Source organism: Lutra lutra, chromosome 15 (genome assembly GCF_902655055.1).
Source record: "Lutra lutra chromosome 15, mLutLut1.2, whole genome shotgun sequence".
NCBI lineage: Eukaryota > Metazoa > Chordata > Mammalia > Carnivora > Mustelidae > Lutra > Lutra lutra.
In genome coordinates, this window is record NC_062292.1 from 67,634,961 (window position 1) to 67,658,368 (window position 23,408).

General features: G+C 63.0%; 1 protein-coding gene across 1 annotated transcript; it reads right to left on the reverse strand.

Annotated features, from left to right (window-relative positions):
- Positions 1 to 4,990: 4,990 nt before the first annotated feature.
- On the reverse strand, positions 4,991 to 22,521 carry NTRK1 (neurotrophic receptor tyrosine kinase 1). The gene is made up of 17 exons (XM_047704413.1): positions 22,247 to 22,521; positions 19,128 to 19,202; positions 18,811 to 18,882; positions 17,361 to 17,429; positions 16,660 to 16,805; positions 16,277 to 16,419; positions 14,044 to 14,176; positions 11,767 to 12,093; positions 11,340 to 11,357; positions 11,114 to 11,169; positions 10,773 to 10,875; positions 10,135 to 10,281; positions 9,751 to 9,881; positions 9,419 to 9,591; positions 7,017 to 7,257; positions 6,529 to 6,687; positions 4,991 to 5,374 (listed from the first exon to the last, which is right to left on the reverse strand). Exons 1-17 carry the CDS (start codon positions 22,456 to 22,458, stop codon positions 5,189 to 5,191), a joined length of 2,391 nt encoding a protein of 796 aa, XP_047560369.1. The 5' UTR covers positions 22,459 to 22,521; the 3' UTR covers positions 4,991 to 5,188.
- Between the last annotated feature and the right edge of the window lie 887 nt (positions 22,522 to 23,408).

The window sequence follows — 23,408 nt, forward strand, 5'->3', positions numbered from 1 at the left end:
GGGAGAGTGGCCTGTCCCCAGCACACTGCACCTGCACCGCCTCTCTGAGGCCCTCACCCCTGCGCCAGCCCCCACCCCCAGGTGGTCGGCCCAGGGCTGCAAAACCTGGGTGAGGTGGGTAGCCAGACCCCGGAGCCGCTTCCCCTGCTTCCATCCTTTCTGATTCCAGCTGGAGAACAGGAGCGAGCACAGCTGTGTGCAGAGAACGAAATTCACACACACCTCCTTCCAGAGACTGTCCCACGCGAACCCCAAACCAGACACACTGGGGGTGAGAAGGGGATGACAGGCTCCCCCGTGGGGCACCGCCCAGCACCACACCCGCAGCACCTGGTTCCCAGGAGCAGGGGAGGCTGCCCAGATCCAGGCAGCAAGGTGTCCCGGAACATGCCAGTGTTTGTGGAGGGGGCCTGGCCTCCACCATGGGACCCCGACTGGCCTGTCCTTGAGCTTCAGAGGGGGCCCTGTCTCCTGCTCTCTGGGCGGCCCCCTTAAATCTCTCCAGCTCAACTTCGCCACCCCTCGTCGCTCTTTCTCTCTCTGTGTCACACTCGCATGCAGGAGCACACGTTAAAGCAAAGGCAGCGTCCCCCACAGTCTGTTCCTTGCCTTCAGTCCTCTCCTCCGCACAGTCCTACACTGTGTCTCTACGAGTCTCCCTCAGGGAAGACGCAGGCACCTCAGCTCCCGCTCAGGATATGGCTGGGGGCTCCATGAGATTTTTCTGAATCCCCCCAACAACCCCGTGAGCCCCGTTATAAGGCCAAGTGAGCCTAGAGACCTGGCAATCGATATCCCTCAAAGACAAAGATGCTAATAACTTTATCCCCTCTTGTCCTCCGACTCTTGCCTGCATTAGCTCTGACCACAGGCCCGGGCAGCTGGGACCTGCAGTGGGCACGCCTGGAGCCAAGTAACCCCTTCAGATCCAGGTGGGAAGCAAGAGGGTAGACAGCAAGGAGGACTTCCTGACACTCGGGAGCGGGAGGCCACGGGGATGAACACAGGAAGCCCCTGCAGTATGTTCCTGCCACCCGGATGGATACGTTGGAGGCCTGGCTTGAGTGTGTGAGGATTCGTGACCTCAGAAGCACCCTACTGGGGTACCCAGGTCCCTGTCTAATCCCTGAGGGCTGCCGGAGGAGGTGAGAAGGTAAGGGAGGTTTCCCTGGGGAAAATCAAGGAACAGGAGCTGACGGGGTGGGTCAGTGGGGGCTGCTCAGGCCTTTACCTCCCTAGCCCTGCAGGCTGCAGGCGGCTCAGAGGGAGGATGAAGCCCCTTCCTTGCCTCCCACCCCCACAACCGGCCAAGTCCACTCTGCAGCTGGAGGGCTGGTCGGGACCAGGCAAAAGCACCTCTTCTGTGAGGACTGTCCCCACACACGGCTCCTGCCAGCCTGTCCTGCCCCACCCCCAAAGACCAGGGCCAGGCCGGGACAGAGGGCATGCAAAGGAGGAAGACAGAGGAGGAGACAGAGGAACGAGGCCGCCTTGTGCCTGGAACGTCCAGTCCCCGCTGGAAGGGATGCACACACAGGACTTGCTGAAGCCTCCGAATGGCCCTGTGAGGTGGCTGCCACTGCTCCCCAACCCCCAACACCCCCCCCCCATTCTGGAGCCGAGGACAAGGCGCGACAGAGAGGCTGAGTGCCTTGTCCACCACGGAACCTGCCGCTCTGGCTCCAGAGTCTGGAAGCCTCATCTCCAGGGAGCCTGGTCCTGGAGGAAGAGGAAGGGCCCCCGTGTCGCAGGGGACGGGCTTGACGGGCGACAGGACTCCAGCACAACCCTGCCTGGGCTCTGCTCCCAGCTCACAGGCCCCGTCCCTTTTCCTCCCCGTGATGCAGATGGGGCACAGCATTTCTCTTTGTGACTCTGGGCTCCTCATCCCTCTCTCCCTCTCAGCCTCTCCATGGGCTCCTCCTGCCTCTGTCCCTCCTGGCTCCAGGTCCGTCTCTCCCCACCGCCCCGGGGCCGGAGCGGCCAAACACTCCACTGGGTCAGAGCTGAGGCTCGATGCCACTGGGGGCAGGGGCTGTACGGCCAGGGGCACTCAGCTGAGAGGTCGGGATTCCTAGGTCCTGCCTCCTCCAGGGACCGCCGTCCCCTCCCTCGCTGGGCAGCCTGTCCACGGCCCCTTCAGGACTTGGACAAGACAGGATCTCTCCAGCTGAGACTCGGACAGCCCAGGGCCTCCGGAGTCTGGGATACTCTCTGGGGTCTCCCTTAACTTGGGGGTTCATAGCGATGCAGGTCAGGACATCCCCCCCAAGGCTGCCCAGCCCTCTGCCCACACTGTTCCTGGAAACTGGAACAGAGTCCTGGCTCCTCTGTCTCCTGTCAGGAACCCAGCCCCTGTGGGACACGGCAGGAAGGAGGCAGAGGTTGCTTTCGAAGGCTGAGGGGGTCCAGCGGGCTCAGACCCCTGGGTTCTTCAGTGAGCCCATCTCCGCACTGGGGTGGCCCTGGGGGAGCCCCACTGGCTTCTCTCTCCAGAGCTGGGAGAAGCTGGCAACAACCTCCTTAAGAAGAGAGTTCTGGGGGCGCCTGGGTGGCTCAGTGGGTTAAGCCGCTGCCTTTGGCTCAGGTCATGATCTCAGGGTCCTGGGATCGAGCCCCGCATCGGGCTCTTTGCTCAGCAGGGAGCCTGCTTCCTCCTCTCTCTGCCTGACTCTCTGACTACTTGTGATCTCTCTCTCTGTCAAATTAAATAATAATAATAATAATAATAAATAAAAAGGAGAGTTTTTAAAAAAAAAGAAGAGAGTTCTGGGCGCTCCCCTCAACGCTGAGCATATCTACGGAGTCTGCCACCAGCTCTGAGCCAGTCTTCAGTCCACACAGATTTTTCTCAGGGTGGGGCTTACACTGGGTCTAGGGGACCCAGATGTCCACTCCCCACAGCCTCAGGTTGCTGTCCCTGTCCCAGCTCCCTGTGGGGTCCTCAGGGTCCCCTCTCAGCTGGGGCTGAGCCCTGGTGTGCGTGGGGCGGGGGCTAGCTAATGGACTTGGCACAGCCAGGAGGTAATTAGCAGGGAGGGTGGGGTGGAGTGGGGCGCCACTAACCGCAGAGGAACCCGACAGCTACAGCGAGGGGACGGGGGCCGTGTCACGTGAGCGCATGTGCCTGCCCGTGAGACCTGGTCGTCTGCACGCGAGTGAAGGGCGGGGCTCTTTTGCCGTGAAACTGGCCATGTGAGGGCAAGCCAGCCCCCTCCTCACCAAGCAGGACAAGGCCCTGGGCTCAGGTCACCTGAAGGGTCCGAGTGACCGGCTTCAGCTCCTGTTCCCGTCCCCTCCCCCACGCTGTCGCAGACCATTCCCCTCCCCGGCTCGACCTTGTTCCCAGAAGCCCCCACCTCACCTGCCCGGCTTCTCCAACAGCACCTCCGGCTGTAGGCTTGAGGTCTTCTAATGCCCTGACGCTCTCCACCTTGGACAGGGTCCACTTGCCCTGGCGGGTCCCTTCTACTGCCTGACCTCCGTCCCCTCTGCTTCAGGAATGGCCCAAATCCTGCTCAGGGAGGGGCCCCCAGCCTCCCCCCAAGGAGCCTCCCAGTCCGCCGCCCCCTCCTCAGCCCTGAGGAGCGGCTCAAGGACGGAGCCCACAGACGGAGCACAGGTGAGAGACTCCGGCGCGGCTCTCCGGGACGCCCTCGGACTCAGCTGCCCGGCAGGCCCGTGTCTGTGTCCACCACTCATCCACCCCGTCTGTCCATCGGTGTCCGTCGTTCTCTCTCCTCTGTCCCCACAGGCCCCCGCACAGTCGTCTGCGTGTCTCCAAGTCTGTGGGTCCGGCCCGTGTCTGCGTCGTCTCTCTCCTTGCGGCTTTGCCGCTCTACCTGTCAGATCTGGTCGCTGACCCTGTCTCTCCCGCCACTGTGTCCCCCTCCCCCTTCCTCCACCTGCAGCAAGCCCCCCTCACTGGGAGGGGCCGCCCCCCCCACCCCTCCCAGGTCAGAAGAGGACGGAGGGCCTCAGGGACCAGACCCCCCACCCCATCAATCAGCCTGCAGCCCTGGGTCAGACCTCCATTAGCACTAACCAGCCTGGACAAGAGGCAGACACCATTGGGCTAGGCCTCGGGGTGATAAGACCCAGATTGAATCACTGGGGCGGGAAGCTGGGCGCCCAGGGACATGAGACAGCCGCGACATCAGCCCCGAGGAGCCATGGGGAGCGCGGGTTATTGCGGGAGCTGAGCGGATGATTGGAAGTGATGGGCCCAGAGTTGGGGGGGCCGCTCCTCCGGGGCTCCTGGTGAAGAAGACGGGGGCGGGGCGGGGAGGACCTCAGCCAGCCTCGGAGCCTGCAGAAGCCTGGGGCCACGCGGTAAGGCCAGTGGTGTTCCAATGGGCACAGAGGAAGGGAGAGCCCTCCTCCTCCTTGGGCAAAATGGGAGGGGGAGAGGCCTGTGTCCTCAGGAAACAGCCGCTTTGCCCAGGCGCCGGCCCCCAGGTGCTGGTCTCAGAGCCCTCAGAGCCAGGAAGAGGGATGAGGGGAAGCAACACGGGTCTTGCCTCCCTCAGTGTTCCTTCACCCTGCTCCTTTCCCGCCTCACCACACTCCGGCACACACACCCGCGCACGTGCACACACGTGCACTCTCCCTCTCTCCCATCCGTGTTCTACACGCGCCTGCTCTGCTCCGTGGGGACGAACATGAGGCAGACCCTCCCCAGCGATGCCTCCCTCCTGTCCACACGACGGCGAGCTTCTGTCCCTCCCGCTACAGCAAGAGCCTTCCTGAGCACGAAGCGGTGAGACAGCCGATTTGGGCCGGGGGCTCTGGGAGTCGCCCCAAGGCCACCCCACCACCTCCTGGACACAGTGGCCCCGGGCCCAGGAGGGTTTGCCACCGCTGGTGGCGACAGCTACTGGGAGTAGGACCACCGCAGCGGGGAACGAGCGACAGGAGGACCGTCCCCCACCTGAGGCTCAATCCCCCCGCAGAGTGACGTCATCACAAGAACTGGGAAGAGACATGGGGCCAAGGGATAATAAATATAATTGCTATGACGGGACCCTGCCCAGAGGAGCAGGAGCAGCAGCCCCAGACCCCACTTGTCCCCTCTGGCATGCTGAGAGCGAGTTAGAAGCTTCGAGGTCACCCTGGGGCTGCTGGGAGTGGCAGGGGTCACGGGGGCCAGACCCCAGGCTTCGGGCTGTACAGGCCCTGGGCTGGCCGCCTAGCCCAGGACGTCCAAGTAGACGGGAGGTGCCTGGGCCAAGGCTTGGAGCCGGGCGTGCACGTCCTTGATGCTGTGGCGCTGCTGGGGCTCCCGCTGCCAGCAGCCCCGCATAATGGCGTAGACCTCTGGGGGGCAGGCCCGGGGCCGCTCCAGCTCCCTCCCCTGCGTGATGCATTCAATCGCCTACGGCCGCCGGAGAAAGAGAAAAGAGGGCGCCGGGCGCTGGAGCAGGGGCCAGAGGCCAGCCACAGCTCCCCCCGCCCCGCCTCCCAGAGGCTCTCCAGGAGGGTCCCACAGATGGCTGGGCCTCTTGGCTACAAATAATCTAAAAGGAGGCAGGGAGCCCCAAGATTCCTTTCCACTCAGATGCTGGGCAGGGTTAAGGCTACGTAGGCTGGGAAGGTTGGGCTGGAATCAGACCCTCAGGAGACTTGCCAGCTGATGTGAGGAAGGGGCAGGGCCTCCAGCTCCCAGCTCCGAGAGCCAGAGGTAAGGAGAGCGGGACTGCAGCCAAAGGCCCTGGGGACTGGCTGGATGGCCATTTAAGGTAGAGGGCAACCCCAGTTCCTTTTGGCTTCTGTAGGTACCATTCGGGGGGGACCTAGCACTTCTGAACAGAAACTGCAGCAGGAAAGACCCGAGTCAGACTCCAGGAAGGACTGTTAGAGCAGTTAAGGGAGCCAAAGAAGGAGAGATGGCGGCTGGGTGGTGGGTGACGGGGCCTGGAGTCTCTCCCCGTCTTCTTCCCTCCCTCCCCATTAAAGGACTTGGGTTATGGGCAGCACTAATTCCATTCCCTCTCTCCGTGCTTGAGAAAATTAAAATCTATAACCCTCTCCCCCGCCCCAGCAGCCTCCAGGGAGCGGACTGCATTAGGAGAAATGGAGACTGACAGCTGCGAGCCAAGGAGGGGGTGGGGGGAGCTGCTCTGGGAGACAGAACACCTGGGGCCTGCTCTGGCCGAACCCAGCCAGGAGGGCGGAGGTGGGGCGGGCCTGTCCTTCCTGCGGTCTGACCTCCAGCCTTCCTGCTGCAGTGTCAGGCCCTCGCGCACCTGCCCCTCGTCCAGGCCTCTCCCTTCCTCCCTGATAACGCCTGCTGCGTCTATAAAACGCAGCTGAGGACGGGGGTCTGGGCTCCATCTGTAAAGTGCTCTGAGGCTCCCCCAGGAGCCCGCTGGGCCCGGGCTAGGAGGCAGGAATCCGAGGGAGCGGGAGCTGGAAGAGGGCAAGGAGAGGAGGGGCGGGGGTGGAGGAGGCCCCGGGCCTGCGGGCGGCAGCGGGATGGAGGCCCCGGGACCGGGCAGGCAGGGCCGGGGGGGCGGCGGCGGCGCTGACCTCGGTGTTGGAGAGCTGGTACCAGGGCTGCTTGCCGTAGGTGAAGATCTCCCAGAGCACCACGCCGAAGCTCCACACGTCGCTCTCGGTGGTGAACTTGCGGTAGAGCAGGCTCTCCGGCGGCATCCAGCGGATGGGCAGCATGGTGCGGCCCCCCACCTGCGGAGGGCGCTGCGTCACCGCCGGGGCTGCGGTGCGCCCCGCTGCGCCCTGCGCCCCGCCCCGCGCCGCCGCGCCCCCAGTAGTTACCCACCCACCCCCTCCCGTGGGTCCTTAAAGATGAATGGAAGGGGCTCTGGGGGTCGGGGGCTAAGCGGGACAAAGCGAGGGAGTCCTCTCTGTGCGTCCCCGGAGCGCGGAGACACCCTCCTGTGTGGCCCAGGAGGTAAGACGGGGTTAGAATCCGGAGACAGGCAGCCTGGGCCCCCACGCCCCAGGAAGAGAAGGGTGAGCCTGCGCCCAAGGCGGGGGACACCAGAGACCCTTACTCGGTAATAGTCCGTGCTGTAGATGTCCCTGCTCATGCCGAAGTCCCCGATCTTGACCACGAGGCCTTGGCCCACCAGACAGTTGCGCGTGGCCAGGTCCCGATGCACGAAGTGCAGACTGGCCAGGTACACCATCCCCGCGGCGACCTGGCTTGCCACGGCCAGCAGCTGCCCCAGGCCCAGGGGCCCCGGAACCACGTCCTCCCCGCCAGCCAGCAACTTGGCATCCGGCCCATGGGACCTGCCAAAGAGTGAGGGGGGGGCGGGCTGGGTGGCGGGGAGAGCCCTCAGGAAGCTGAGGACCCGGAACCGGGGAGCTGGGGTGAGGGGGGGTGCGGAGGACTCCGGAGAATGGAAGAAGGAACAGAGAGGCAGGTGTCCGGAGGGCTTGGGAGGGGGGCCGCCAGGTGTGCCCACCTCCGGAGCCTCCACCACGGCCCACACTTCCACATTCACGTCGCCCCCCACCCCCACAAGGCAGCCCTTGTGAACTCGGGAGCCCAGCAGCCGGCCACCCACCGGCCTGCATCTGTTGCCCACAGACACCTCCCATAGGGCCCTACAGATGCTCACCTTCTACCCCCAGGTCTGCCCCTGCCTCTGTGAAGGGAAGCTTCCCCCCTCAGACTCCAAGCCTGAAACCTGGGGGTCCTCCCGTCTCTCTCAACTTTGCTCTCAATATTCAGCCTCCCGTGGGGTTCTTCTTCCTGCCAAAGATCTCCAGGATGCCCTCCACCTCCCACAGCCACCACTCAGGATCAATCCCTGGTCACTCAGCTCCATTCCCCAGATAGTCCTTCTTCTGACCCCAGCCCGAGCCAATGGCTTTGTCGGGACTGCCCCTTCCCACAGGCCAACTTACTCCTCATCTGTTTCTTCCTTCTGTCTGGCAGGGGCTTACTAAACACCCCAGTGTGCCCGTCACCACAGCTACCGTGGAGAGTAGGATAGAGATCAACAGGGGCAGCTGATCACTCAGGCCAGGGATGGAAGAAATCAGGGGAGACTTGGAGGAAGAGACATTTAAACAGACTCAAACCCTGAAGAAAAGAGGTGAGTAAGCCATTGAAAAGGGTCAGAGACACAGGAGGATGAAGTGGGGGGGGGGGGACCTGGCATACCATGCAGTGGGAACTGTAAGAGCAAAGGTCCAGAGGCAGAACAGACAGGCTTCCTAGGGAATGTCTTCCAGACTCATCTAGGAGTCTTCACGGTTCTCTCCTTTGATTCCCTGTGCTCCCCCAGCATTGAGAGTCACTATTCCCACAGCCTGGGCCCCAGATGGTGGCCCGCCCCTGACCTGCATCCCCAGGACTCAGCACGGAGCCCACACCGTGTCTGGTGAGCCAGGTCTCCTGTCTGGCCCACCGTTGACTCCAGTCTCCTGAGCCCATCCACCTCCACACTCATCACCTTCCTCCTGCTCCCACCCTCCACGGGCCCCTCCTCGCCCACAGGGTAAGCTTCGGCTCTGGGGTCTCTCCCAAGCCTGATGGAGTGGATGACCCTTCACTCCCAAGGGGGTGTTTGGAAACCAAATCACGACCAAGAGCTAAACAGACACACAGTGCTTTCTTGTCCAGAACCATAGCCCTCCACTGTCCCTCTGACTGGCAGGGAAACTGAGGCCAGAGAGGAGAGCTCTTGGCTCAGCTAGGACATCACAGCTGAGTGCAAGCCCGGCCTTCCCCCTCCCTGCCTCACAGGTCACCGGACGCCATCCTGGGGAAGGGAGCGTGTTCATCCAAGGACTCAACAGAGGGCACATGTGATCATCACAGTCAGGGACTGAGAGCAGGGCTCCACCTGGGGACATACTCCCCACTGGGTGCCCCTGGGCAAGCCGCTTACGCCTCATCTGTGAAATGGGCACATTTCTTGAAGCTATTAAAATCATGGCACACATGAGTAAACATATCAGAATAGTTCTGTCCAAAGCCAAAGGAATGAACTTTTAGTGACTTCCTGCAGGTATAAATTCCCACGTATGCTTGGAGACTCTGAAGAGCGCCTCTATCTACACTCTCGCCCAGATACACTTGTGTGCGCGCAGCCACGGCTCGGGGTGGGAGCAGCGCGCCTGGAAGGTGGCAGGAGCCCCGGGACCGGCTGTTGCTGTTGCTGTAGCTCTCTATGCCGTCAGCCCCACAGGCCTGGCTTCCACGCGCCCCGCCCCCATCGCCCCCGTGCCTGCAAACACACCCATGCAAGCCGCAGGCCTGCCCTGCCGTGTCCTGACTTCTGCCCGTGCCCCCCCGCACCGCCCCATCCCATTCCCATGTTGGCCTCCAAGCTCCTCGGGGACAGGAGCGGGCCTTCCTGCTCTGTTGAGGGTCGCCCCTTGGCTGGACAGACAACCGGGGTGCGCTTGTAGGGAAGGGGCTCGGGACGGGCACTCCTACCGGAGGAAGCGGTTGAGGTCGCCGTGGTGCATGTACTCAAAGACCATGAGCAGCGGGCGGCCCTCGGTGCAGACCCCGAAGAAGCGCACGATGTGCCGGTGCTGCAGCACGGTCAGCAGCTGCGCCTCCCGCTGGAAGTCCTGCTTCGCGCTCTCCGACACCTCCTTCAGCGCCTGGACGCCGGGGTGCGGGGCTGAGTGTGGGGGGGGGCCCTCCCTGTGTACACCCGAGGGGGCCGCAGCCCACGCCCCAGCCTGAGCTCCTGGCCCTGGAACGATGATGCTCAGGGATGTGGGACCCAGGCCCGCGGGAGGTCGGGGACAGGGTCTTACCTTGACGGCCACCAGCATCTTGTCCTGCTCCGGCAACAGGTTGTGGCACTCGGCAAGGAAGACCTTCCCAAAGGCGCCCTCACCCAGCTCCCACTTGAGCACAATGTCCTGGCGTTTGATGTGATGAACACCTGCGGGGGGCGTGCGGGGTCAGACCGGAGCCCCCCAGGTCCGGAAGGACAGACCAGCAGGGGCTGACGGTGAGGCTTCTTGTATTCCCCAAAGTCCCGTGCTGTGGTGTGCACGGGGATGGGGGATGGGAGGGATGCTGGTTCGGCCCGGGGCAGCCAAAGGAGAGGGTACGGGGCTTCTACACACGCGCACGCGCGCACGCGCGCACGCACACCTAGGCCCCCCTGCCCTTGACCCAGGAGAGCTCCTCACAGGCATCACTGAAGTACTGTGGGTTCTCAATGATGTGTCCTTGGAGCCCTGAACCTTTGCCCTCAGTGGGGGACAAGGAGCTGCCCCCTAAGGTCATAAAGTGCAGAGACATGGCCAGTCCGTCCTCTGGAGCCAGCACGGCGGCGCCTGGGGAAGCGACACAGCCTTATGGAGGGGTCACACTCCAAGTGCACATGCTGGCCCCTGTCGGGGTGCAGGGCACCAGGCAACCCCAGCCCAGACCCTGCAGGGGAAGGGCACGGGGAGAGAGGGAGCCAGCAGGGGAAGGGGAGGCACTCTCTCTGTTTGGCTCCTGTCCAACCCCAGGCCCTGTGGGGCCACCAAAGAACTCCCCCCCCCACCCCCGCCGAGCTCAGACCTCCCAGACCCACTTAGTGTTTGACTACAATCCAGCCGCCAATTAGCAGCTGCCTCCTGACACTCTCCCAGCCGCGGCCCGACAGGCACACGCACCCCCACACATCCCACAGCCTGGGCCTCGTCCACCCTGACACACACCCCCTAGCTCTCCACTGTGTGCAAGCCCCCCACACGGAGGCCAGGGTCAGGGAGAGCCAGTGGCAAACAAAGCCAGCAGGACAGATGCGCACACAGCCCGCTGCCGCACCCCTACTCACGGCCAACCCCGAACTTGTTCCTCTGTCCACATCTGTTGAGCACCAGGAAGAGCGTGGAAAGGAAGAGGCAGGCAAAGACAGCCAGGCCCACGGCCACTGAGACCTGCGGGCGGGGGCAGTTAGAGCCGAGCTTCTCCCACTCCCTCGGAGAGCCCCCAGAGCAAACAGCTCCCCATCCTGTGTCGGAGCCCAGAGCCAGGCCCCCAGAACAGCCTCTTCCTCCCTTGGGGCCCCAGGCCTTGGGGTCAGGCTTCCAGACTCCGACAGAAACGACTGTCAACAAGCCGCGAGCCCAGCCCCCGACTCCCGGGGCTGAGACAGGCCCCCCATCTCATGCTTACCCCGAAAGGGGTTTCATCCTTCTTCTCCACTGGGTCTCCGGAAGTGCTGTTAGTGTCTGTGGGGACACAGGGCACGGAGAGTGCGGCTCAGCACACATGGTGTCTCCTGCAGCAGCTCCCACCCCCACCCCTGCTGAGCCCTCAGGGATCAGGTCCGCTGTGCCCCCTGCCCCGGCCTCGGCTTCAGGGACCAGACAGAACCTGCCCTCTTGCCTGGGCTACTCACCCACTGGCGAGAAGGAGACTGCAGTAGGGGAAGGAGAGAAAGCGGTCAGATGGCGGCCGGAGAGCAGTGAGGCTTCCCTCTCCCATTCCCCCCACCCCGGACTCATCCCTTCCTGGGGCAGGGGGTAGGGTGGGGGGCTGGGCGGCTGGGCCTCAAGGAGAAGAGGCCCAAGGCCCTTCTCCAGCCAGGCACCTATGCGCTGGTGCACGGCCCTGTCCTCGGCCAGCCCGGGGAGTGTGGCAGCCCGGGGCTTTGGGGCTCCCGGGGCTCGGCGGAGGCAAGGCAGGGAGGCCAGTGCAGAGCTGGACTCCAGAACCCCAGGCTCTTTTCCGCCCAGGACAAGGCACTCCAGCTGTGGTCAGGACCACAACAGTGAGGGGGCCCTGGGGAGGGTGGTCGTGCGCCGGGCTTGGGATGGCCCTTGCACCGGGAATGGGGTCCTCGGGGTTGAACTCGAAAGGGTTGTCCATGAAGGCGGCCAGGACGGAGGCGGACGCCTGGCCGGACGGGTTGGCGGCCAGCAGGGTGTAGTTGCCGTTGTTGACGTGGGTGGGCTGATTGAGGCGCAGGCACCCGTGCCGCACGGTCTCGTTGGCCGCGGGCTCCAGGAACTCGGTGAAGATGAAGCTGGTCTCGTTGAGCACGGAGCCGTTGAAGAGCCAGCGCAGGGCGGGTGCCGGCTGCCCGTCCACCGAGAAGGGGATGCACCAGTGGTGTAGCTCCACCGGCCTGTGCAGCTGCACGCTGGCGGGGACTACGGGCCAGAGAGAGGGACAGCCGGAAGTCAGGGAGCAGCCGGAGGGGACCCGGCGCTGACCTGACAAGTCAGGGGGCTGGGGGGTCTGGGCACGGCCAGAAATCAGGCGGCGGGCCGAAGAGAAACTGGCCACCGGCCCGAAGAAATGCACAGGGAGGGAGCTCCTGAGGAAAGCTGCCAGGAAGTCGCAAGTAAACGGAGCAGCGGGTGTACACAGCTCGCAGGCTTGGAGAGCTTCTAGGTGGCCGTGAGTGACAGCCCCTAGGAAACGGGGTCCAGGCCACGGAAACGAAACACGCGGTCTTTTGGATACGGGTCCAGAAAAATGAAGGGCAGTTAAGCTTAAGTAGATCGGGAGAGGGCCGACACATCAAAGAAGCAAAACATGTAGTTAAAATGCTTTCAGAAAGGGGCGCCTGGGTGGCTCCGTCCGTTAAGCACCTGCCTTCGGCTCAGGTCACGGTCCCGGGGTCTTGGGATCGAGCCCCACATCAAGCATCAGGCTCCCCGCTCAGTGGGAAACCTGCTTCTCCTTCTTCCTCTGCCTCTCCCCTCTGCTCATTCTCTTTCGCTCTCTGACAAATAAATAAAATCTTAAAAAAAAAAAAAAAAAACGCTTTTGGGGAAAAAAAAATATGGGTTTGAAATAGACCCAACCTGGGGAAAGCAAAATCTTCTTTTTTTTTTTAAAGATTTTATTTATTTGTTTGACAGACAGAGATCACAAACAGGCAGAGAGGCAGGCAGAGAGAGGGGGGGAAACAGGCTCCCCGCTGAGCAGAGAGCCCGATGTGGGGCTCCATCCCAGGACCCTGGGGTCATGACCTGAGCGGAAGGCAGAGGCTTTAACCAACTGAGCCCCCCAGGTGTCCCAGCAAAAGCTTCTTGATAATAGACACACAGATGTTGCGCAGGGGGCCCTACTCAGCAGGGAAGGACCCAACGAACAAGAGATGCTCCCAGCACTGGGGTGGCGGCGGGGAGCAGGAGTGACTCTTAGAAATACAATGTTACACAGAAGAAACTAAGCCCAGAACAGAACTTGCGGGAGGGTCTGTCTCTATAATGCACAAGAACAGGGAAAACTAAGCCATACTGACAGGGAAGCACACGTGTGTACAATTATTTTTTAAAAGCAAGGAAAACAGTTATCCCAAAAGTCAGGATGGTGCAGAGAAAAAGGATGGGAAGAGAAAGGGAGTGTGTATGTTTGAAAGAGCCAAAGAATAATGATTGTTTAAAGTGTCAGTGTTCACACGTCTATGCTAGATTTTACAACTAAAGAAGAAAATTTGTGTAACGTACATGATTTAAAGTAATTTGTTGAGGCGCATCTAGGTGGCTCCGTGGGTTAAGCCTCTGCCTTCCCCTCAGGTCATGATCCCAGGGTCCCGGGACCAAGCCCCCCCGCATTGGGCTCTCTGCTCAGTGGGGAGCCTGCTTCCCCCTCCCCTCCCCTGCCTACCTCTCTGCCTACTTGCATTCTCAGTCTGTCAAATAAATAAATAAACTCTTCAAAAAAATAAATAAATAAAGTAATTTGTTGGCAGACTAGGGAAATTAGGCAGCGAGCCTAGAGGAGAGCTCAGGAGGGGAATTTGCTCTTGTAAAGCTCGGAGGGACAGCAAAAGGGCTCCGACGGGTCGGGCAGGGAGTGACGCAGTGAGAACAGCTGGGCAGCCAGAGCTGAGGGCCTCTGGTAGCAGGACTTGGGCAGCGGGCCAGAAAGAAATCCATTCCCATCCCTCTGGCCTTGACCAGTCCCCGGGACTTCCCCCACAGGATTGGGTTTTCACGGGAATCTGGAAACAACTGGGCGGGAGCCTCTCGGGAGATAGATACCTATCCCAGCCCTGTCCTCCAGCCCAGACCCTCAGAGCCTGTTTCCAGGGAAGATGGGGGTGGGGTGGGGGGTTGTCGGGGGTGGAGGCGGTCACTGGGACTCACAGGAGACGTTGACCTGCACGGAGACTTCGGCCCGGCCCATGTCGTTCTCTGCCCAGCACGTCACATTCTTCCTATTGAGGTCGCTGGTGACGTTGGCCAGGGTCAGCCACAGGGACGGCGGGCCCCCAGATTGCTGGGTCAGGAAAGAGAAGGGTAAATGAGGAAGGGTGTCGCAGGCTTAGGTATGGAGGCAGGGGCTAGAGCCGCTGTCCTGAGGGCATCCCTGTGGCTCCAGATGGAAAGAGAGGAGGGGTGGGGGGAACGGGGGAAGGGAAGAGGGAGAGGAGAGAACACAGCAGAGAAAGGTCCCCTCCTTTAGAACGCGTGCGCAGACTATCTCCTGGAACGTTGATTTAATGATCCGAAAACATCAAGAACATGACCAGTAGCCTCAAAACAGGAGCGGACTACCCTGAACGGGGACCACCCTCCGAGCAGCTGGGCCGATGTCCAGAAGGCCAAGGACCCAGCAGGCACGAGTCATTCTTGCTCTGCACGTGGCGACGGCAGTTTCAGCCCCAGGGAGACCAGGGCAGCGGGCAGAAGTGGCCACAGCGCCCCGACCCCCTCTGGCAGATAAACGCAGAGCCTGAAGCTAGAGGCAGTGACTGGGCAGTGACGGGACTCTGAGTCACCGTCGGAACACTGGATCAGGTTCAGGTTCTCTTCCTAGGAAACGGGGGACGCGTGCCAGTTACGTGACCTCGGGACAATTCCTAATCTTGCTGAACCACGGCTTTCTTGCCTTGTAAGCCACGGAGGTAGACAAAATGATCCTTTCAAGTGTTAGAAAGCTACTTCCATTAAAATGATGGAAGGCCATGGAGCGGTGGACCAGCCTCATTTGTCTGGAAATTTCAGAAATGCAGAATCCCTTCGACTAAGTGCCGGGGGAGGTAAAGTTTCCCGGGACCTCCACTGGAGTGGAAGTTTGAAGATCGCGAAGAGCTCCCTCACCCTGACGCAGGCTCTCTGTTCCAGCCTCCTCGGGGGGAAGCCTGGCCCTGCTCCAAGCTTCTGTCTGAGGGCCCCCCTCCCCCAAATCCCTGTGGGTGCTGGGCAGCCCATCAACTCAGCCCTATGAGCTGCTCTGCCACCCTCCGGCCTCCTGAGGGTGCCCAACCACCCCCCGGACTCAACCCAGTTGGGTGTGACTTTTCTATAGGAAGTTGCTAGAAAACAGAAGTGATAGCAAACATGGAAACCTCCCAAAGAGAAAAGCAAAACCCTGGAATTTCCCAAAACAGCTAAGCAAAGGTCTCCCCACTGGTGGTCATGCCCAACCTCTTGCCTCTACCTTGTCACCTTTCCATCACTCACTCTCGTGGCTCTGCTCGGTGGCTCTGCTCAGTGGCTCTGCCCCCCACCCCACCGTGCCTGCGTCCCTGGCCCCCAGTGGCTCCTCTCCCTTCAGTACTGTCCCGAGGGCCTCCAGCCATCCTGGAGGTACAGCCCCTGCCAAAGTGAACCCCTGGCCTGGCTCCTCCAAGGGGCCGGACCCTGTGTATCCACCCATGTGGGACCAGGTCGTTGGGTGGGCACCACCTACTGTCGGCCTCTGGTGACCTTGTCAACGAGGCCGGAGACAGCTGGGGCTACTAGGGGCTGCCCATCGCCCGCTTGAGCACAGAAAGCCTAAGACACGTCTGCAAGACCAACATAGCAGCCGTGGCCAGAGGCAGCAGAGACATCAAAGGTCATCACGTCCACCTCCTCAGCTGACAGGTAAGAAAACCAACGTGTAGACAGATTTTCCGAAAGTCAGTCCAAAAACTCATTAGTGAGAAAGCTGGACCTGGACCGGGACTTTCTTTACTAACAAGCTCATCACACACCCAAGAGGATCTGCTTCCAGCATCTCCAGACAAAGATGGGAAAGACCCTGGGGACGCCCTGGATGCAGGACCACAAGCGCCGTACAGACCCCCGGTCCTGTTCCCTTGTCTAGAAAGCCAGTGATTGGGAGGGATGGTCTGGGGGTCCAGGAACCATCTCTCCAGCAGCAGGCACCGTGTCCCCTGGGTCCCCACCGGGCCAGTGCCTACCGTGAGGGCAGGTGTTTGCCGGCCCCACAGAACAAGCCTGAGCCCCATGGGTCGAAGCCGCATCTGTCCCTCCCTTACATGCTTCTTCCTCACAGTCTCTCTTTCCCCGTCTTTGTCCCCTGTGTCCTGTCCAAGCGTCTCCCAGGGAGAGGGGGAGTGGAGGGACAGGGTGGTGAAGGGCTTCTCACCGTCACTGTGACCAGCTCCTCCAGCTCGGTCAGGATCCAGCCGGCCCCCTCCAGATCCCGCCCCTCCACCAGGCACTGCAGCGACACATCGTCCCCCACGTCCACGGAGGTGTTGGGCATCTGGACCTTCAGCACGGGCACGCCTGGCAGCCCGGGATGGCCAAGAGACATTCGATCAGGGAGTGACCTCTGAGCCCTCCCCCAGGGTGGGGCCTCCTCCCCCACCCGCCTCAGTGGCCCTGAGCCCCTCCTGGTGACGCCCAACACCCTCCAACCTTCGGCAGCCCCAGCTCTCGCCCGTGTCTGTTCCCCAGGCTCCTGCTCAGGGTTCCCTCCGCAGGCCTGTGGCTCCTCCCCACCCCTTATGCAGCCCCGGCACCTACCGCAGCTGGCATTGGACAAGAGGGCCAGCGGCCCTTGCCCGGGACACTGCAGCTTCTGTCCACGCACGCCACCCAGCCCCTCCTCCTCCCAGCGCAGCAGCCAGTACACGGCACACGTGCAGTGCAGAGGGTTCCCCAACAGGACCCTGTGGGTACGGGGGACACCAAGAGAGTCAGGGACAGGGCCAGGGTCGGGCCTGAGGAGCCCCAGAGAAGGAAGTAGCAGGTAGGAGGGAGTGTGGGCAGACCGCAGGCTGGCAGATCTGGAGGTGAAGGAAGGGGGACAGGGGCGAGGGTCCTCTCAGGCACCCCAGGAACAAGACGTTATTACAAGAAATAGGATCCAGAAAGCCCAGGAGCCGGCTGGGGGCTACATGGATTCCTTTACCCCAGCAGGCTCCTCAGGAAGACAGGTGTGTGCGTGGGGTGCGGGCGACATGGGCAGCTGCGCGCCCTGGCGTAGGGAATGGTGCCGGCCCCCCACTGCCAGAGCGCATTCAGCCTTAGCCACCCAGCTCTCCCCCCACATCCTGGCCGCCCCCAGGGCGGGAGGCCCCTCCAGTGGGCCTGCAGTCTCAGAGGGGGTCACGGGCGTGGACAGAGTCCCCAAAGCAACCCCCACCCACCGCCACCACTACCAGCAGAGATCCACATGCCCGCGCGCGCACACAGCTCTGGCCCCCAAGAAGGGCCACACTCACAGCCCCTGCAGGGGGAGGCCCTGGACGGCTTTCCAGGAGAGAGACTCCAAAGCGTTGAAGGAGAGATTCCTGTGGGAGTTGAGATAGAGACGGCCGCCTTGAGCCACCGACCTTGCTCTGACCCAGGGAGAGGGAGGGAGGGAGAAGCCACGGGAAGCTGACATCTCACTACCCCCCACCCAGTCCCCCCAAGCCCGGCAACTAGGACCAGGCAAGGAGGCACTGGGGTTGGGACAGGTTAGGCTCTTGGAGTCCCTTTCCTCTCGCTGGGACAGAGAGAGTTAACTCCACTTAACCCCCTCCCCAGACCCCAGGGAGGGGGTCTCAGGGAACAGCCTGCTCTCCTCTCCCCCCTACCTTGGCCCCAGCTGGCAAAGTGCTGAGACCCCAGCTGGGGGAAGGGCCCCCATCTGTGCTCCCCTCCCCGCAGAGCCCAGACAGGCCAGAGGAAAAGGGGGATGGTGGCGCAGATCTCAGAGGACTTCCTCAGCTGGCCCCACCTCAGAGACCCCGGGGCCCCCAGGGATCGGAAAGAATGGCCCAGGCCAGCCCCAGACGCAGCTGGCGTGGGAGTGCAACTGTGCGGCCTCGGCCCAGAAACACCCCTCCAGGCAACTGTGCGGCCTCGGCCCAGAAACACCCCTCCAGGAGTCTCAGAGCCCTCATCTGTAAAATGGGCTGCCGCTCCCTCTCGCCGCGTTGGCTGCGAAGACTCAGGGACGTGAGTATGTGACATCTCACGGGTTTGCATTCTTAACCGAAGCCCCACTTTGGCATGAGGGAGGCGCCTAACGTCACCTTTCCTGCTGTGCAACATCACCAGACACAGCCGAGACTTTAGAGGACCCCAGCACCCTGCTGTCTGTCTGTCCACCGTGGTGAGAAGGAGGAACTGAACTGCTGGCCCCAGAGGCCAGAGAGGGGGCTGCGAGGGACTCCAAGAGTCTCCCTCCCCTGCCCGCCGCCGCCCCTGCCCACCATCCACAGAGGAGCAGCTGTGACTCCCGGGGTGGGCAGGGTGACTGCGGCGGATCTGATGGCCCAGCTCCCAGGCTATCCCCGGGGGCCAGGAGGGGGTGGGAGGTAGCATCCCCAGCCAGAACCTGCGGCACGCTCCTGCCCCTGACTCCCTGTGGACAGGTGTGTCTGAACTCTGGGAAGAAAAACGGGGCAGACGCCCATGAGACGCATCCCTGTAGCGTGAAGTGTGGGAGCGAGAGACACCATATGCTGCGGCTGATGGGGCTGGGGCGTGCGGTTTGGGGGTTTAGGGGGGTGGGAGGGTGGGGGGGTGGGGTCCCAGGTCACCAGCATCCCTGAAGATGCGGAGAAGCCCCAGGGGAATGGGTGAGGCCACGTCCCTGACCAGGCCTTCTTCACAGCAGCTGGGGGGTGGGGCCCAATCCCAGCAGACACCCATCTGGCCCCCCCCCCAGCGCTGGCCACTCACAGGCGACTGAGCCGAGGAGTGAAACGGAAGGCGTCAGGCGCCACGGAGCGGAGTCCACTCTTCACGATGGTGCTGGGAGGGCGCAGCAGGGTCAGCCCACAGGCCCTCCGATCCTCGGGGCCCCACCTCTCCGCCCACACCAGCCCCCAGGCCCCAGTGCAAGCTCTGGACCTCCCATCCCCCTACAGGCTCCCCAGCTGCCTTGGGCCCCCGAGACCCCTGAGCTTTCTGGTCTCCTCCAGTCCCTCTGTTGTCAGCCTCTGAGTCACTGGTCCCCCGGCCCTGCGCTGACCGCACCCCGACAGCCAGCCCCTCACAGGTCTCGCAGCTCCCCCAGGCCCCGCAGGTGAACGGCCTCCAGACGCTGCAGATGCACTTGGTTCTCGATGTGGCTGTGGGGAGAGGGGATGGGGGGTCACAGGGGCGCAGGTCCACCCTCAAGTTCCCGTGCCCACCTGCCTGCCTCCCTCAGCATCGCAAACGCAGGTGCATGCACTCACACACGCACGACCTGTGCACATACAGATACACGGACACACGTGTGTATGCGTCCTCACCAGCACGCAGACACACTCCCAGCCCTCATGTGTGCACACACGGGCACACACTCACATACCACCTCGCGCGTGTCCACAGGAGCCCTGGTACATGCATGGACACAGAGGCAGGCCGGTCGGCACGCTCCCACTGTCATGCCCGACACACGTATGCATCGGTCTCTCGTGTACAGCAGTGGTCCCACGTTCACAAACACACAAAGCCCCATTCTCAGCTTAGGGTTCTGCTCTCCTGCCCAAGGCCTCTCCTGTTCGTGCTCAGAAATGGGGGTCACGCTGGGACTCCTGCCTCCACAGAGGACCAAGGCTCACTACGGCCCCACAGCACAGAAATGGCGGTCACGCTGGGACTCCTGCCTCCACAGAGGACCGAGGCCCATGACGGCCCCGCAGCACAGAGGGAACCCCGTGGTCATGCGAATCTGTGTGTTCCCAAACACACACTCCCCATCTGGGCTGACCACACCGCTGCACACTTGCTCCCTCGTTCACCCACGTGTGCGCGCACGCACACCCCACCCTCAAAGCCACAGTCCCTCCCTACGCTCAGGCAGCAGCCACGACTGCCCCCACCCTTCAACAGAGCAAACAAGAGGCATGGAGGCTGTCAGTCGGGGACCCCTTGAGCCCCTCCCTGCCCCAAGAGGGACCTGAGAAGGGGGACAAGGGCACTGGGTGGCTGGAGAAGGGACGAGGGTGGTGAAGAGGCGCAGACAGGCGGTTCACAGGGCAAGACAATGATGGGAAGGCTCAAGGGGGGCATAAAAACACAGGTGGTGAACCAGAGACACAGAGAAAGAGACAATGAGCAGGAAGAGACTAGCAGAGAGAGAGAGAGAGAGACAGGCAAGGGGACAGACAGATAAGGACAGGGAGACAGAGACACAAAGAGATAAGGACAGAGCACCACAGAAAGCCAGACCGGGGCTGGGACAGAAGGACAGGTGCGCAGGGATGGAGGCTGCTGCCACCCTGGGGCCTGCCCAGCTTCGGGATCTGGCACGCCACGGAGTTCCTGAGAACTCGGGTGCCCTGCTGTGGCACGTCAGTGAACCCCCCCACCCCTTGCACACACAGACATGTACACACACACACTTGCCAGGGGCCTTTGACTCACTGCATCTTCTCAGAACTCTCCCCTCACCCCTCTCCCCTTCCCTGGCTGGACCAGGGGAAGGGGGGGAGCCAAGCTGTGTGACCTCTCTCCCTCCGCCTACTTCCCAGCAGGGGGGGGACCCCAGCTGCACCAGCTAGGCAGCCTTCCCCCAGTCCTAGGGAGCCCTCTCCTGTAACTCCGCTCACAGAGTCTAGAGCTGGAGGGACCGGGGAGGGGTGGCGGCAGCCGCCGTGACCAAGCTGTCCAGCAGCACACTCAAAGCTGCCTCATTCGCTTGGATTCATCATCAATCTGTCTTTTCGAGTCCATTATCTCCTCGTTAGCTCTGCGGGTGAGGGAGGAGGAGGGGACGGGCAGGCGGAGGCTGGGGGTCAGGCCGCTGCCTCACCCAGCAGGTCCTCTCAGCACCCCACCCTGCATGGCTCCTGGTCCCCAGCCTAGCCTGCCCATGCCCCCACCTCCCGGGGGGGCTGGGCCCACTGGGTAAGGGAACAGGGACAAGAGCTATGACGGGGAACATTGTGGAGCCAGGGCCCTGGTGTGAAGGTGCAGGGGACTAAGGGGACAGGGCTGGGGACAGCAGCCCCTCCCACCCTGCAGAGCCCTAGCCCAGACCCAGACAAGGCCATCTCCTCTCCTTCTGATCTCCCTAGGGCCATTAAAGAGAGAGATGGAGGACCTTCCCGTTAATTACCACAAGATACGAGAGGACCTCACTGCTAATGATCACAGTCCGCTCGAGTAACTTCCAGACAGTGACGGTTCCCACCTCGGACGCCTTCCAACCCATCACTGTCACCGCATGAGGCCAGCTCCTTGCCCACCCTCTAAGCCCCAGGCAGAAGAAAAAGGATTTTTCTAGCAGTCCCTCCCCTCTTCTAGAAGTCTTGCTGGTCCCATGAACTACATAGAATACTCAAGCATTTTCCAGGCATCGCCCTGTGATGCTTGAGTACCTCTAGGCCAATTATCACAGAATACTCCCATAGGTTTCCCCAGCTGCTAACAAGTACTCCAGTATTTTGTAACCAATTACTGCAGGTTGTCAGAGTACTACAAAATGCTGGAGATTTCTCCCAGGTTGCGGCCCCGAAAAGAGGAGAGCCTGTCAACACGAGCCCTGGCTCTCTGCCCCAAGTAGGGGGATAAGGGTGGAAAGGGAGACGGGGTGGGGACAGAGAAGCCAGGAGTCTCGTTTTCAATCCCCAAATCAAGGGATAGCGGGGACAAGAGATGGTGGAAACAGGGAGAGGGATAGCGGGGACAAGAGATGGTGGAAACAGGGAGAGGGGAGCTCAGCCACCCCGCTGTGCCCCTCACCACCTCCTCCCTATTCCAGTTCAATCCCCAGTTCCAGAGCAAAGAGCTGGTGTGGCCTGGTCACGGCCAGGAGCAAGGTAGGGGCTGGCTTCCCCCTGGAAAGGGGCTACGGCGGCAGGGGTGCCAAACGGAGGGGTTCCCCCCAGCTCGGGCTCCTCCTGTCTGCTCTCCAGAGGCTGCTTCAGGACGGCGGGGCTGGCTCAAACCGGGTCCACGGACAGCTCCCTTGCCTGGCTGCGCCAGGCACCGTCCAGACGGTCACTGCCGTGGCGCTCAGGGACCCGCGGGGGCAGAGGCAGGCCCAGGTGCAGTCTCCCGCCCCGCCCCGGACCCCGCTGGCCGGAGGAGAGCGCGTGCCCTCGGGGCCCGGCTACGCCCGCCAGCCCCCGCGCCCCGCTGCCGCGCCCCCCGCGCCCGCTCCCCGCGCCCGCCGGACACTCACAGCTCCGTCAGGTTCTCTGCGGCCGGCAGGCGGCGGAGGCTCTGCAGGGCCCCAGGCCGGGAGCAGCGCAGCCCCGAGGGGCCGTGAGGGCAGCAGACATCGGGGCAGGGCGCGGCGCCCGCGGACGCCAGCATCAGCCAGGCCAGCAGGCTGCCCGGCCCCGCCGCCCGGCCGTGTCCGCCCCGCTGCCCTCGCGGTTCGCCCCGCAGCATCGCGCCGGCCCCGCAGCCGTCCGTGCGCTCCCAGCCGCGGCCTCCGGGCCTCCCCCAACACGTGCGCCCGCCGCGCTAAAGACCCGAGCGCCGGGAAGGGGCGGGGCCCGCAGCCTGCCACGCCCCGCCCTGCCCCCTCTGGCTCCACCCCCACCCCACCGGTCCTCAGCCCCAAGGCGGCCCCCACCCCTTTCGGGGGACCCCGCGCCCCTTCTCCCCCAAGCCCCCTCCCTCGCTCCAGAGGAGACGCCTTAGAGGTGTCTGCTGGGGTGGGCGCGGGGGCGGGAAGGGGATGCGTTATTTCCCGCAGCGAAAAGCAGCTGCCTTTAGGGGGCGCGGAGATGACAGGGCGGGGGCAAGGTCACCATCGGGGTCATCCCCGCCCGCCCCCAGCCCCAGTCTCCCTCCTCGCGGCGCGCGCCCCTCAGGGAGTGTTCGAGGTCCCTTGGGGTAATGGGGTGAAGCAGTCTCCAAACCCTAGAGGAGAGGGGAAGGGACCCCAAAAGGACCCAACGCGGACCTGGGGCAAGAAAACACAGCGGGAGAAAGGAGTCGCCCCAAAACAGCGGGAGAAGGGCCAGGGGAGCCGAGGCGCCGGCTCGCCGGAGGGACCACAGGGCGGCGCTAGAGGCCCGCGCGCAGGGGTGTGCGCTCGGCGGGGCGGGGGCGCGCTCTGCGGCCCGCTCCGAGCGGCGCCCCGGGGCCCCGCGACCGCCCCGACCCCGGCCGCTGGGGCCCCGCCGGGCTGGGCTGGCATCGACGGCCGCCCTGGCGAGAGCATCGATTTCTGCGCGGAGAAACGAATAGATCGGTTCTTAGCTCCTCGGACCGCGAGCCGCCGCGGTGGGGCTGGGCACCCGTCGGTCCTCGCAGGCCGCGCCCCGGGAAGCCCCGGGATCCCCAGCGCCTCCCACGCCGCGTGCCTCGGCGGCTGCAGGAGCCCGACCGTC

Coding starts and splice junctions, on each gene's coding strand:
- NTRK1 (XM_047704413.1), bottom strand. CDS start 22,458: ATGCTGCGGGGCGAACCGCGAGGGCAGCGGGGCGGACACGGCCGGGCG. Junction 16,420..16,659: donor CTTGTCCAATGCCAGCTGCG/GTAGGTGCCGGG, acceptor CCGGGCTGCCAG/GCGTGCCCGTGCTGAAGGTC. Junction 9,592..9,750: donor AGATGCTGGTGGCCGTCAAG/GTAAGACCCTGT, acceptor CCCGGCGTCCAG/GCGCTGAAGGAGGTGTCGGA.